This window comes from Diceros bicornis, chromosome 5 (genome assembly GCF_020826845.1).
Source record: "Diceros bicornis minor isolate mBicDic1 chromosome 5, mDicBic1.mat.cur, whole genome shotgun sequence".
In the NCBI taxonomy this organism is placed as follows: domain Eukaryota; kingdom Metazoa; phylum Chordata; class Mammalia; order Perissodactyla; family Rhinocerotidae; genus Diceros; species Diceros bicornis.
This window is the reverse complement of record NC_080744.1, coordinates 47461159-47477099: the sequence shown is the minus strand read 5'-3', so window position 1 is coordinate 47477099 and position 15941 is coordinate 47461159. Positions and strand designations below refer to the sequence as shown.

The 15941-nt window shown below is 43.9% G+C and overlaps 1 protein-coding gene across 1 annotated transcript in view; it reads right to left on the bottom strand.

Moving 5' to 3' along the window:
* Positions 1-7689: 7689 nt before the first annotated feature.
* GLDN (gliomedin) overlaps positions 7690-15941 on the bottom strand; it is a 56848-nt gene continuing 48596 nt past the window's right edge. The window contains exons 6-10 of the mRNA XM_058540459.1: positions 15784-15921; positions 12962-13045; positions 12745-12870; positions 11588-11738; positions 7690-9079 (exon numbers count right to left, since the gene is read on the bottom strand). Of these exons, the coding sequence (XP_058396442.1) occupies positions 8611-9079; positions 11588-11738; positions 12745-12870; positions 12962-13045; positions 15784-15921 (968 nt within the window). The 3' untranslated portion in view covers positions 7690-8610. The remainder of the gene's footprint in view (positions 9080-11587; positions 11739-12744; positions 12871-12961; positions 13046-15783; positions 15922-15941) is intronic.

Genomic DNA, 15941 nt, shown 5'->3' with positions numbered 1-15941 from the left:
CCACATACAGCAACTAGAAGGATGTGCAGCTATGACATACAACTATCTACTGGGGCTTTGGGGGAAAAAAATAAAATAAATAAAATTAAAAAGGACCATCTCTAATCATGAAATAAAAGGCTTGTTGCCTGTTAAAATCATTGCAAAAAAAAAAATCACTGATCATTAGGGACATGCAAATCTAAACCACAATGAGATATCACCTCATACCTGTTAGAATGGGTATCATCAAAAGACAAGAGATAGCAATTGTTGGCAAAGACGTGGAGAAAAGGGAACTCTTGTGCAGCGTTGGTGGGAATGTAAATCAGTGCAGCCACTGTGTAAAACAGCATGGATGTTCCTCAAAAAATTAAAACTAGAACTACCATAAGAACCAGCAATTCCACTTCAGGGTATATATCCAAAGGAAATGAAATCACAACGTCCAAAAGATATCTGTACCCCCATGTTCTTTGCAGCATTATTTACAATAGCCAAGACAATCTAAGCTGGAAACAATCCAAGTGTCCATCAATGGGTGCATGGATAAAGAAAATATAATTTCTATATACAATGGAATATCATTCAGCCATTTAAAAAAAGCAAATCCCGCCATTTGTGACAACAGGGATGGACCATGAGGGTATTATACTAAGTGAAATAAGTCAGGAAAAGACAAATATTGTATGATATCACTTATATGTGGAATCTAAAGAAACCAAATTCACAGACACAGAAAACAAATTGGTGGTTGTCAGAGGCTGGGGCGTGGGGGTTGGGGGTGGGAGAAACGGGTGAAGGTAGTCAAAGGTACAAACTTACAGATATAAGGTAAAAAAGTCCTGGAAATGTAATGTACAGCATGGTGATTATAGTTAACAATACTGTATTGTATATTTGAAGGTTGCTAGGAGAGATCCTAAAGTCCTCATCATAAGAAAAAAAATATTTGTAACCATGTGAGGTGATGGATATTAACTAAACTTATTGTAGTAATCATTTTGCAATATATACATGTATCATTACATTGTACAGCTAAAACAAATTCAATGTTATATATCAATTACATCTCAAAACTGGAGGGAAAATAAACAACAAATAAACAACTGATTGCCTGACCAAAAAGAAAAAAAAGTGAAATAAAGACCTAAACATGCAAAAAGTGAAAGAATTCATCACCAGCAAATCTGCACTACAAGAAACGTGAAATGAATGTAAAGGAAGTCAGTCCTTCAAGCCACAGGAAAATGATACCAGATGGATGTCTGTATCTGCACAAAGGAACGATGAGCACAAGTAGTGGTAACTACATAGGCAAATTATATGAAGACTTTTTTCCTCATTCTTTAAGTCTCTTTAGAAGACAATTGACTGCTTGAATCAAAAATAATAAAGATGTATTGCTGGGTTTATAACATATGTACAGGTAAAATGTATGACAACAATAACACCAAGGCCTGGAGAGGAGAATGGAAGTATGTTTTTGTAAGGTTCTTACACTGTAAGTGAAGTGTATCACTTGAAGGTGGATTGTGATAAAGATACACACTAAAAACTCTAGAGTAAAATAACACAACAATAAGTTGTAACTAATAAGCCAAGAAAGGAAATAAGGTGAAATTATAAAAAATATTAAATTAGTCCAGAAGACAGCAGAAAAAGAGAAAAAAGGGAAGAATGGATGAGACAATAGTAAGATGGTAGATTAAAGCAACCATATCAATAATTACATTAAATGTAAATGGTCTAAACCAAAGTTCAGCATACCTTTTCTTAAAGGGCCAGATCATAAATATTTTATGTTTGTGGGCTATAAAGATTCTGTTGTAACTACATAACTGCTGTTATAGCACAAAAGCAGCCACAGACAGTACATAAATGAATAGATGTGGTCATATTCCAATAAAACATTATTTACAAAAACAGGCAGCCCACCAGGCCATAGTTTACTAGTCTCTTATTTAAATACCTCAATTAAAAGGCAGAAATAGTCAGATTGGGGAAAAAAAGCAAGACCCAAATACATGCTGTCTACAAATACTTTAATATGATACCCATAGATTAAAAGTAAAAGGATGAAAAAAATATATCATGCTCATATGAACCAAAAGAAAGCTGGAGTGCATATGTTAGTATTGGTCAAAGTAGACTCAAGGGGAGTTAATAGGGTCTTTTCTGCCTTCAGTTGGCAATTAATTGCTCTCAGCTTTTTCTTATCTTTTTTTTGGAGGGGCAATCAAGCTGAGTGATAGCCACCTGATTTCATTATCTGTTTAGCCCCCATTTATCTGTAATTCTCAAACATCTGATACATAACATTAGCTAATGTGTTCCTTTCTAATAGTATTCCATTCCAGTTTACCACCAATGAAAGTATTAACAATTGGACCACCTCGTTGTCCCACTGGCTATTGATGCTCAATCTATTACCAGTGGTGGGGTCCTCATTGCAAACAGGGTGGTGAATGATCCAGCTCCAAAACCCCATCTCAGTGGCTTCCTTCTGGGACCACATCTGGTTAGCTTTGCCAGATTTATCAAATATAAATACAGGACTCCCAGCTAAATTTGAATTTCAGATAAACAAATAATTTTTTTTTTTGGTGAGGAAGATTGGCCCTGAGCTAACATCTGTGCCCATCTTCCTCTATTTTGTATGTGGGACGCCTCCACAGCATGGCTTGATGGGTAGTGCGTAGGTGCCCACCTGGGATCCAACCCATTGAACCCCAGGCCGCCAAAGCGGAGAGCACGAACATAACCACCATGCCACCAGGCTGGACCCAAATGATTTTTTTAATATAAGTATATCCAATGCCATATCTTGGATACACTTATACTAAAAAATGTTGTTGTTCTTTATTTGACACTGAAATTTAGCTGGGCATCCTGTATTTTATCTGGCAACTCTGCAATAGGTTGGGTTCTGCAGGAAGCAGACTCTGAGATGGAGTTTAGCCAGCAGGATGTCATTAAAATTGCCCTTGGAAGGAAGGAGAAAGAGGCAGCAAGGGCAGAAAGAAAAGTCAGTCTGTAATGCAGACCTGGTGACAGAATTGGCTGAACTGTGGGGAGCTCTGGCACTAGAATGTACCAAGTTGGGCTGAGCTGTCCACGCCTATATACTCACGCGTTGATCAGTTGTTGGATGAGCGAGCGTGTCCTGGGTGAAGCGGGTCTCTGCAGCCGAGGCGAGGCCTGAAGGGGCTGACAGCTGAAGGCTGTTTGCTGACAGCACTCCCAGCACCAGGAGCAAAAAGTCTTTCCTGAAGTGGAATCCAAGTAGTGAGTGCATCACAGTGTCCACTACATTTATAGAGAGGATGAAAACATTGACCAGAGAGAATAGATGATATTTAAGGACTTTTCCACTTGAGCATCTGTGATTAAGAGAAACAACGTGTACAAATTGCCTTGAAGAGACTATGACAAATAGACGGTAAGCGCCAAGTAGCAGCTACTTTGATGTCTTCAAAACTTTGGGCCAGTAAGAGTTGTCCAGTGGTGGTGGTAGTTTTTAGAGTAACAAGTGGTGCTGGACTTTGGCATGTGTATCCACCGCCCAGAAGGTGATGACTGCCATCACTGGGTTGAGAACTTCTTTGCTGGGGAGAATTCTCTGCCTGACTAAGCTGAGTTTGGCATATTCCTCTAGATAAAGTTTTATAAAAAGGAATGCCTTTTTAAAAAAATGTCCAAAGTTAATTATTTTCATTTTCCAATTATAAAGACCAGATCCTTCCTTTGGAAGTGACAGAGTGAGGTGGAAAACATGATCATAAAGTCAGGAAACAGTGTCTCCTCTTGACTCAGGCACTTAAGCTGTGATGTTGGGTGAGTTATCTTCTCCGGCCTCACTTTCCTAGACTTTAACTTTTATTTATTTTTATTTTTTTCCCCCAAAGCCCCAGTAGATAGTTGTATGTCATAGCTGCACGTCCTTCTAGTTGCTGTATGTGGGACGCGGCCTCGGCATGACCCAGAGAAGCGGTGCGTCGGTGCGCGCCCAGGATCCGAACCCGGGCCGCCAGCAGCGGAGCGCGCGCACTTCACCCCTAAGCCACGGGGCTGGCCCTCCTAGACTTTAAAATGAGAGAGTTGGACTGGGTGGTCTGTAAAGGTCCCATCTAGTGTTTTATAATCCTGTGATCGTGTATGTGGCCCTTTGGCAAATGAGTTTGGAACACTGACAATGCCAGATTGCTAGACACAAGAATCTGGCAATTTTAGAATTAGTTTGTTAGATTTTTAGAAGTAGTTTAACCACCACTTCTTAACTAGCTCAGTTTTTGAGGCTGATTATAGCAGATTGCTTGGAGGGAAAAGTAGTGAGATAGATTGTTTATTCTTATTTTAAATCTTAAATGGCTATAAGATTAGATATCTTAAAATCACATGCCAATGTCTGAATGATCCAATTAAAGGGCAAGACGACTCTTTTCTTCATGGACTTTTCTTTTTGCTTTGTAATATTTTAATTACAGAAGTCATCAGCAGTACATGCCTGGGCCGCCCAGTAACAGAGACACTTCTAGGGAAGTATATAAAGAAGCTGTATCGGGCAAGGCGACAGGTTCTTGAACTATTTTTCATTATTTTCATTATTGGGAGCAGTTTTATTGTAAATTTGTGGTATAACTAAGGGACTGTTTTTTGGTAGTGTGAAGTAATTAGACAGACCAGCAGACAGAAACTGTTGATGCTGTGTCCCTAACCCATCTCTGCAGCCCTTAAATAGGCTATCAGAACAACAGGGTCACTCTGGTTCCCTGAAGGGATGAACTATAAAGGTAACAGCAATAATGTATCAAGAATCATACCATTTCCAGAGCATTTCTCGTTTAATATAGAAAAGTCAAAGGAAGTCAGTAATCCTATTATCCACATTTTACAGATGAAACAGAGGCTCTGAGGGATTAAGAAGAGACTTGCCCAAATTCTCACAAATCTAGTTTTTAAAATTTGTTCTTTTGGGGCTGGCTCGGTGGTATAGTGGTTAAGTTCAGCACACTCAGCTTCAGCAGCCTGGGTTCGTGGGTTCAGATCCTGGGCGTGGACCCATACCACCCATCAAGCCATGCTGTGGTGGCATCCCACATACAAAATAGAGGAAGATGGGCACGGATGTTAGCTCAGGGCGACTCTTCCTCAATCAAAAAGAGGAAGACTGGCAACAAGTGTTAGCTCAGGGGCAATCTTCCTCACCAAAAAAAAAAAAAAAAAAAAATTCTTCTTTTTTGTTTTTAGTCCAAAATGTTATGTCCTTTTCAGTTACCTTGCCTATGCCAATACATTTGCAGATCTTCACTACACTTATGTCTGTGTATATCTAATTCTATGTACTAGTTTTACAGTTTTCATGATTTCCTATAGAGAAAACATGATCCACACCAATGATTTTTCAGTATTCAGAAGGCACGAGCAAATTGTGAGAGTTTCAACAGAGGAGCAACCAGTATAATTCTACCACAATATTGTTCTCAGTTGTTGTTTTTTCTTTTAGATGTTACATGTAAATTAACGAGGTAAAAATAACAATACACTTGCTTCAATATGTGATTGTGTTCAGCAACGATTATTTTATTGACTAATTAGATTAAAGTTAAATAAATTACAACCAAAAAAGAGACATTCACCATTATTCATCTGTAGTTCAGAATTGTTCAGAATCTGTGGTTACAGATTGGAAATGATGGTTTTTAATGATGTGATACACCAGGTCCCAGCAGCTGGATGAAAACTGGAAAGCTCAATCATGCCCTTCTCCTTCAGATGGCTGGACCTTGAGTAGTCATAGCCCAGGCACACGCTATGCAGGTGGAAAGGACCCCTGGCTCTTGAAGACTCATGGTGTCTAATCTGACTTTTCACCCTGCTCCTTGAAGGTCATGAGACTGGGAGGGTGCCTACGATCAGAACTCCTCATTTTAAAACTTTCACCCCAGAACTCGTTCTCTGTCATCACACCCGTGCCTGGTGACACTTTGAGACCATAACCACCTGCACAGCTGCAACAGGACACATTATCAGTCTGAAAGAAAATGCTTTGAAATAGGGTCCAGCCCACCTTTGAGGTTGGGAGGGATGGTTTTATTTACTTTCCAGCGGGAAGCTATCTGCTTTAGATTAAAGGAGAATTAGAGAATTATCTGCTTTGATTCTGACATCAGAAGTGCAGATATTTGGAAAGTGCTTTGAAGCAACTTTGGTTCTAAGTGAGACTGTAAACTGCTCAAGTGATATCGCGACTAAAAACATTCTATTTTAGCAGTGAGCCCAAACCTAATTTTTTTTTAATAAAGTCCTATTTGCAGGAAAGAATGAGTAAAATCTTAATCATTTTCACTCTGTAAAGACAAACTTGCAACCATATTATAAAATTACCCGTTAAGCCTTGGTCAAACTCAGTTGTCCTTTTATTATTCTGCCATAGCAAAAAAAAAAAAAAAAATCCCAGTATGAGCTTCTCTAGTACTGAGTTCATGCTTTCTTACCTGTAATTAAAGGAGCCAAGATAGCTCAGCTCTCAAGACTGGGGTTTCTAAAACTTTTTTCTAAAAGGAATACATGCTAATTCAATAACTAACCTCTTTTGGTTGCTACCATATATATATAATTAGTATTGTACATATTACTATTACTAATACGACTATTACTATGAAATTATATTCATATCCAGGTCCCCTGTGTCCAGAAACAGCAACACATACAAATACTTTAAAAGAAGTATTCTTTTACGTGTTCATTAGACACGTGTTCATTAGACACGTTGATCTTGAACATGAAACTCTATTTTACTTTGTTATAAAACATGAATCTGAAAAGAGTATTTTTCAAAAGCTGTGATGACATGACACAACCAATCTCATTAAAAAGTGGGGAAAAACTTTCAAATACTCATTATTTTGAGAACACAAAAACAAAAAATCTGTAATAGCTGCCTAGGTATTTTCAGGGGGTGGGGAGATTTAAATATTTAAATCTCTATATCCCCTAGGTTTTAAAATGCTTCTATTAATAAGGTATAAAACCAAGACTAAGGGCCACTGAGAATGGATTTGGGCACAGTGAAAATGTTTCAGAAGCTTCCCTTCAACACACACATGAATTCAGTGAGGGTGAATTGATGAAAAATCTTTCCATAACATTTTCCCCTAGGTCTCCTTCCTGGCTGCAGGACCCCAGGAAATTTCCAGATTCTTTTCTCCTCTCAGGGGCCCTGCTTGGACCTCAGTGCCTGGCTGAAGATGTTTGAAGAACTGAGTTGGCAAAAAATATATGTATTTAAGGGCATTTAGGAGCAAGTTAAACTGGATTTTCTCCCGGCATCCAAGGGGACCGGAGCACATCCTTCCACACTATATTAGGGGAAGAACAGTTCACTAACTGCTTTTTGGGAGGGCCACTTAATTTTATGCTATCAGCCTTCCCATTTACCAAAAACTCAAACCATCTAAATGATCACTTATTAGTCTAGAACAAAACAAAACATAAGAAGCAGGTTCTGGTGAATAAGCCCTTCCAAGAATCCAGCTCACTTTATGTTCTAGATCAGCGGTCGGCAAACTTTTGCTGAAAAGGGCCAGAGGGTAACTGTTTTAGGCTTTGCGGGCCACTGCTCAACTTTCTTGCAATGACTCAACTCTGCCATTGTTGTGCAAAAGTAGGCACAAACTATAATACATAAACAAATGCGTGTGACTGTGTTCCAATAAAACTTCATTTACAAAAACAGGTGATGGGCTGGCTTTGGACCAAGGGCCATAATTTGCCCATCCCTGTTCTAGACAATAACCACAAATGGTGAGTCTTTTCTGAAAACTTCCAGATTAATGCCCATTCACACAATATTTAGCACTCTGACCCATAGCTGTGGTAGAAGAAGCCAGTGTGACCTGAGGATTCGATGTTTATGACCCACAGCGGCATATCAGCATGATCAGAAATTAATAGGAACCTGGAAGGGCCTGTTTCTGTTTCATTAGGAAACTTGAGCAGGTAGCTGTTCCTGGATTTTGCTAATCTCTGGCAGCAGTCAGGAGCTGAGGATAACGGCTCTTCTGGCACTGTGGCAGCAGGTGCGGGTACAGGCGCAGATGCAGAGAAAGGTAATATATTATGGGTAATATGGTACCTCAGTGGCCTAAGGCACCAAATATAAGTCAGCACTAAGGAATTCATTGCTCAAGCAATTAGGCTTCTCAACTCAGAGGTGAATTTGTTCAGCACGTGGCTAAAAACCATAAACATAAAAGTTGTGGGAGTAGCCACAGCCAAGAATCACAGAATTCCCTACAGGGAGAGGAAAGCTTACCATCCTCTCAGCCAGCCTTTCCATATTACCAGCGGGGAAAACAAGGCCCAAAGAGGAAGAGGTAACTTGCTCCGCTAGTTTGTGGAGGAATTACCAAATCTCAGCCATTTTGACTTCCAATCTGTTGCTATTTTCCCCCAAGGAATCTGAATTTAAAGCGGATTCACTGACCATATAAACATTCATGTCATGAGATACGACAGCTGAGTACCTGGCTACCCTGAAAGACAAGTTTTCTGTTGGGATATAAACGGTGCTAGAGAACATCTGAAATTTACTGAGGGGAAGGAAAAGAAAGCATTCCGTCACTGGTTTTATGTAGCTGACAAAAACTGCACAGGATAAAGCATTAAATGGCCATCTTCCCACGAATACAAATGCTGGTCTCTCATATTGTATGATAACATGGCAAGAACAGACTGGGAAGTTCTTAAATCGAAGTTTGCATTGATCTGTTTCCCTCCTAATAAATCAAAGGCAAATGTTATCCTCATATCTTTGGTGTCTGTGACATAGAGAATCCCTTGGGCAATGAAGGCGTTCCCGGCCTTGGATTTGGGGTACGTGGTATTGATGTGTTGCATCACAGAGAATGTCCTCTCGTCCAGTTGTGCTACAAGAATGCTCGAGCCATCTATACTTGAAGCATAGATAATCCAAAGACCCTTCTCATCTACAGCTAAATTGAAGTAGGTCTTGGAATTTGCAAAGAGGTATTTTCGATCAAAATACAAGGCATCTTCAAGCTTCAGGGTTTGGGACGTTTCTTTGTCAAATTCAAATCTGAAATGTGAAAAAAAGTAGATATGAGTCACCATTTTTGTGAACAAGGGTGGTTTTTTGGGCTCCTCTGTTAATCTGGGGTGGGGCCTGGGATTCTGTATTTCTAGTAAGTTCCCAGGTGATGCCCATTCTATTGGTTTGCCCACAATGCTTTGAGTAGCAAGGATGTAAAGGAAGGTGACTACATCCAAGTGTCTTCCTAGCCATGTGACCTGGGAAAATTTGTCAACCTCATGAATCCTCAGGTGTTGGGTGACCTCCTGAAATGCCCTCTCAAAGATTCTTAGAGCTGCAAGGGGCCTTAAAAGACGATCTAGCCCAGTCCTTTCATTTTACAAATAAAAAAGAAGTGACTGGTCCAGGAATATGAGTAAGTAGCAGAGCCAGAGTTTGAATTTAGGTTTTCTAACTTCAAGTTTGGGGGTTCTTCCTCTGCTTCACACTGGAGTTTTAAGACAAACATTTCATGCAGTCTAAATGAAGAAGAAAGTCATGAGCTGATAAGAGATGTAGCAAAGTCATGGCTGTGAAGTCAATTTTCTCGTCAGGTAAGTGACTGGATAGACTAAGTTACGGTATGGAACCCCATGCCTCTGAGCTCCTGGAGGCTGTCTGATTTGGCAGACTCCAATCTAGACCGTATCAAAAAGTGGATTACAATTCAAAGGTACCTAACTCCAGGAATGAAAATTCAGGGACATTAGGCTCAAAGAGAAGAAAGACACTAGAGGGTGCCATTGAGCAGCAGAAGAAATGCGAAATGTGTGAGTCGGTGGATACACGTTGGAGCATATCCAAACTTGAAGCTGATTAAGAAACCCTGAGGTAAGTTTGAAAAGAAACCCCAGGAGTGAGGGCTTGGGAAGGCCCTGCCTGCCCATCTCAGCTCACAGGGTTCTCCTTCCTCTGAATGCCTGGGATTCAGTCCTGCCGTTTGGTTCCTGTCTGGTACTGGCACCTAGCAGCTGCATCCTTGATGAGGCTTGTCTCTCCCAGCAAGAAAGGGTCTAATTCCAGCCTGCCTCTCCCTGCGCTCCCAGCATGTGCCCTGGCATAGAGCAGGGCCTCAGCACAGGTCTCCTAACCAGTGCATCACGCAAGCTTAGCTTCATTAGAAGACACTCTTTCTTAGAGTGGCCATCTGGGGCTCTCCTCGAGTCTCCTTCTGGGGCTCATTCACCCCAGAATTCCCCCAAACCCCCACCCTGAGGTAACAACAGCCCTATGTAAATGGCAGCAGGAAGCTACAGGATTAATGAGGAGGAATGTCAGAGGAAGGAGCGTATCTGGGAAGGGATGACTTCTGAACAGGAGGGGGGACAGTTGTCCTCTTCTATGAGCACAAGGCTCTGCCCAAATGAGGTGGCTGGGGAGATGGTGAGATGATGGGGGAGTCCGTAGAGAGGGAGGAGAGGCAAAGGAGGGGACACTTCCAGCCATGGCCGCCATATGTGTCTCATGTGGCTGGTTTAATTGCACGTTATACTAGGAAAGCTGTCCCCATCCTAACCCAGCACTCCAGTGCTAATAAGGTTGTTGAGGCTGTCCTCACTGAGGGGAGGAAGAGGGTGAGGGAGAGAGAGAAGAGACCCAGGCCTCCCTCCAGGTCCTTGTCTCCAGTTTTGAATGACTAGGATCATGGCTTTCATAAAACTGGACTTGTTTTTCAGATAGGGGTACAGCTGGAGGGCTGCGGAGTCTCTCGTCCATCTTTTCATTTTTATTGAGGACATGGAGACCACAGGATGTGGTGTCTCTTGTCCAAGGCCATGGAGGGAGTAGGCAGAAGAGTTGGAACCTGACTGAGTTCACCGCTCTCTTGATTTGCCCAAGATGACCTGCTTCTGCCTCTAAAGCCAGAACTTGATTTCTTTTTGAGCTATGAAGACAAAACTTCAGCAATTCTTGTGAGGAGCCAAGAAGACTTGACTGCTGCCCTGGGCACAGTCTACACAGGTGACCACCTCCCTTCCCCTTGGGAAAACAGAGAGGGGAGGAGAGGTGGCCTGGCGGGGGCTCCATCAAGGTGACAGATTAATCTGAAGGCAGAGCCTCCTGACTTTGCATTGCAGTCCCTCGTCTTCAATGATCTCAGCTGTGACGGGAAATTCTTCACACTCAAAGTTTTTCAGAACAAAACCGATTTCAGGGTGTGACACCTGCTAGAGGAAGCTCTGGGTTCCAGCTCCTTCCTTTCTCAAAGGATGAGAGAGCTGCAGCCCTTGGCACTCCAGGTCTACTTCTCTCTGGCTCTGACCTTACCCTTGGCATCCAGACCAGCAATAAATGCAGACCCCCAGGGGCTGGCCATGGGGCTCACTCGTTGTGTCCTGTGGTTCATACAGTCAGCAAACCCTGACTGACTTCTGACTGTGTGCCAGGCCCTGGGGACATAAAGATGATGAACCACAGTCCCTACCCTTAAGCAGCTCATGGATAACTAAGCGTCACACAGTAGGTGCAGTCTGGGATGCATGAGAAGGTGCTGCGGGGCCCCGGGGGACTCACCTCACTATGGTTTTGGAGCCTCCTTTGTGGTAGTAGAGAGAGTTGTTGTAAACGGCATGCCCACAGCCATGGAAAAAATACGGGAGTTGGATAAGCGAGTAACTGCCATTCAGCAGTGAGGGCTGGTCTTTGAACTCCTTCACCCTGATGCCTGCAGGAGAGAAGCCAGGGACAGGCTGTTACCTGCCCTCAGGACTGGCAATCATAGCTTGGGAGTGAGTCGGGGGAGGAAGTAAAGAAGGGCTGTTGAGAGTGAGGTTCTGTAAGGGTCTTTGTCCAGTTCTTCAAACTCAGACTCCCAAATTCAAAGTCCAGTTCTCTTCTATGGATTCCTGAATTGTCTTTTGAATGTAGTAGCCACAGAGTCTGCTTTGCTCCTCCTGGGAAAACTGTATCACCCCCTCCCCACACCACTCTAGATTGTTCATAAAATTCTCTACAGGCTGACATCGGTCTATACCAGGAATAGCAAATATATGGGAATTGTTCAGACACCTCCTGCCTTCCCCCGCACCCACAGCAGCCATGAATTCACATTATTCCTCTTTCCTTTTGAGCCACAGAATCCTTCTCAACTGGTAGTCTGTGCAGTCATCACCAGCCGATCAGTTAGCCTTGAAGAAGCATATCTCAGTTACTGCTCTGACCAGTGGGTATGCCCAGACCCCTTCTGGAAGAAGGCTACTGCTAATGACTAGGGGCATACTCAGATGCAGTGTACCTGCAAGATGGCACTTCACCTTCTCCCCTGGGCTCTCTGTCTAACAGATATCTGAGAAAGATAAGAGGGTGCCAACCTCAGAGACAGATGGACAGTGCAAAAGACTGTCTCTGACATTGCTTTCACACTATGGTTTTGGGGTTTATGAGGCCATCAGTCATCATGCTATTTATTTCCTTCTGGATACTTTGCCTAAAATTGGATAAGCTACTTGGGGGTGCCCTGGTCATGTCCCTGTGATCTGAACTGCAAGGCTTGTCATCAGTGTGCTCAAACACACTCTGCCCACTCATTTGTGCTTCCTAAAATAAAGGGCAGTTCTGTTACACCAATTAGCAGGGATTTCAGACACAGAATAGAATAAGCCTGAAGGTAGGCAACAGATGAAAGATACAATTACAACACAGATATAGATCACCTGTCCAAGTGACAGTACCTGAGAAATGTTCAGTCACCCAGATCCGTTCATCACTCTTGTTAGCAGACTCTCGTATCCAAGTCCCAAATGTCTCTGTCACTTTTAATACTTGTGTTGGATTTCCAATGGAAGCAATCATGGATTCTACCAGAAGAGGAGAAAGTTACTGCCTGCCAGTTATGACTTGAAGACATCCAATTTCTGAATTTCAAAATAGGATGTTTGGTTTCTCTACCTGCTTGTGGGGAATGGTGTTCACTGACTTGCTCGTCAGCTTTTCCAACCAAGGTATCATCATTTGGTATAGCACATGTCTCCCCTGAAACAACAGCAATAATCAGAGCAAGTGTAGTTGGCACAGCGGGATTTGTATAACTCGACAAGTGGTGGTCCCCCATCTTGTTCCAGACTCTAGTCCCATAAGCATCCCTTATAATAGGCCCACCAAGGTTTTTGGTGGCTTGCTTTTAAGCAACATCAACTCATTCACTTCAAATTTCTTCCCCTGCTTGGTGAGCTCCCAATAAGCTTTCCATGACCACAGTTGCTCACATAATACAATCCAAAGAGGATGTCAGTAAGAGGGAAAAGATGGTCTGAGCCAGTCCGTTCCAAGCCCTTGGCAATCTGAGGGAAAGAGAGGCTTCCTGACACCTTCTTGGCGTCTCGGGGCAGGCGGTATCACTGCCACAGTTGCATTTTTCAGGAAGGATTTTCACTTCCAGGGAAGCTGATGGGGAGGAGTGAGGGAGCAGCCTCGTGATGGGACAGCTCACTTTACCCTGTCTTCCTGGGCTGCCAGAGGAGGAATCACCGAGGAAGAGGGAGCCTGGAGGCAGCCTGGCCCGAGACGTTGGGCTCCCCGCCACCGTTTCCCACCTGTCTCTGCTTGAAGGCCTATGGGACACAGGGCGCCTGATCCACCGTTGTTTGAGGCTACACCTGAGCTGGAATTCATCCTCCTCAGCTTGTCATTGTTCCCCTTAACAAATGGGCTTAATTCAGACCTTTGTTGAAGAGGTGGCTCAGGGTGGCAGCAAGAGGACAGGAGGAGGGAAGGAACATGGCAGTGTGAAGATGAGAAGGAGTGGATGGCTGGGGTAAGGACCCTGGTCTGGGGCAGTTTGGGGCAAATTGAGCTTTCTGCAAAAGGCCAGGCCAGGCCCACTTGCCTAGACAAATTCTGAGGGGTTCGAATCACCCTGTGGTTGCTAGATAGAAAGGAGCACCTCGCTTGTCACTAAGGAAGCTCACAGAACAATCTGGAGAGGTTTCTTTATCAGTGAAATAAGGGGGTGGGACGCTTCATGATCGCTAAGCTTCTTTCTAGCTGGGTGAACCTGTGTTTCTCTGAAGCCCTTCTGTCACCCATGAGAGCCGTCTCAGGGAACTGTTTTGATTCCCTCACAAGCAATCTTGCTACCTCTGAGTTTCATATGGAGTTTCCCCTTAGGAACTTGAGCTTTGCAAAGAAAGGGACAGAGAGACCCTCCTGTTCTTAGTCTGAAGAAAGGCTCTCACTCTCTTTAATTCCCGTTGCACCCATCTGCTTCTAAAGCTGTGGGGGTGGGAGAGGGTTAAAGAAATGGAATTGGAGCGGGAGAGAGGGCCAAGTTCAGATGCAGGATGCCTGGCAAGCGAGGCAGACTGGAAGATAATGGCATCTCGTTTAAAGCAGTTTTCACAGCTCTGGGGCCCAAGCCGTGCTGACCAGCCTCTTGGTGGATAGGTGAGGCGGAGGAGAGGGCTTCTCCAGGCGCACACTGTCACTGGCTGACAGATCCTCTGGCAAGCTAGAATTCTGCAAAAGCTAGGGTCAGCTCTCCCCTCCTCTCAGGTGAGGGTTCCCGCTCAGCTCGCTGTCCAAGGAAGCGGAGCAAAGGGCTGATGCTAATGGAGGGGGCGGCGCTGATCGCCAGCGAGGGAGCCACTCTGCTGTGACTTAGCATTGGTGCTAACCGCTGGGCAGAATTATAATCGGGCTCCTTTATGGGGCGGGGTGACATCTTTGAAAGTACAGATTTGCCCACTCTGAAAGCTGTGTGCCCCTCAAATGTCCTCCAGAAAGAACAGAGCACCAGACAGAACTAAAGTCTGTTTGGGAAGGTGGCAGAGAATCCACAGCAAGTGTGAGTGAAACTCCAGTCAGGCCCCTCCTCTCTGTTGCCACTGCAGCCACGGCATCAAGTTGTACCTCTTCGTGGCCCAAGTAGGTGAGTGGGTCCACTCCTTTTGGGAAGAAGTTCCAGCCTCACTGTAGCTTTTTCCATTAATATGGCTCTTGATTTCTGATTAGCTTTCAATCCTGCGGCCACCCCTGTCACAAACTGGCCAAGAACAAGCCCTCTTGGCCTGCCAGAGATCAGGTGTTCCTCGCGCTTGGTTGGCTTAGACTCAAGTGTGAATTTCCACCTCCAAAAGGAAGATGCTCTAAGAGCAGGGCCTTTACGGTCAAGCACATCTGGACATCTGGGTTTGAATCCCAGCTCTGTCACTTATTAACTGAGTGACCTTGGGCAAGCTACTTAGCAACTTGGGGTTTAGTTTTGTATCTGTAAATTGGTGACAATAACGATTCCTGTATCATAGGATTGTTGTGAGAATTAAATGAATTAAGCACTTAGCACCGTGCCTGGCACGTTGTTAGCACTCAAACTTAGTGGTGGTGATGGTAGTACTGTAGTATTTGTGCGGAGTTAACCAATCTGAACTTCCCCATCGTCTCCTCGAGCATCAGTCAAGCCCTCACACTCCAAAAGTGAACAGCTTAGCCCTTGAGACTATTTTAGGGGAGAGGGATGGTGGATTTGGCAAAGAAGAGGAATAGTCGGGTGATAAATGAGAGAGTTGAGGGAAGGGGGAGGGAACCTGCCTCCAGTCCTCATCCCCGGGGCAGCCTGCTCAGGCCTCCTGTGAACATGTTGTAAGTGGGAACTCGCCCTTTGGACAAAACCTCTTCCCTCTGTTTAAAAAATCTGATCATAAAGCTTGGGTGAAGTCCTAGAGTTTGGAATTATTAGCAAAAGAGGCAGTTTCCCTGAGGCAGGGGTTGGTGACCTGGGCACTGGCCATTGAAGATGTTTGGCTGCCGAGGGCCTTTGGATCTTCTGCTTCCAGGGGGTCCTGGGGGACCTGGAGGGCCCGGGGGCCCAGGTGGGCCGGGTGGGCCAGGTGGGCCTTGGTCACCTTTGGCACCTGGAGAGAGAGAGAGAGAA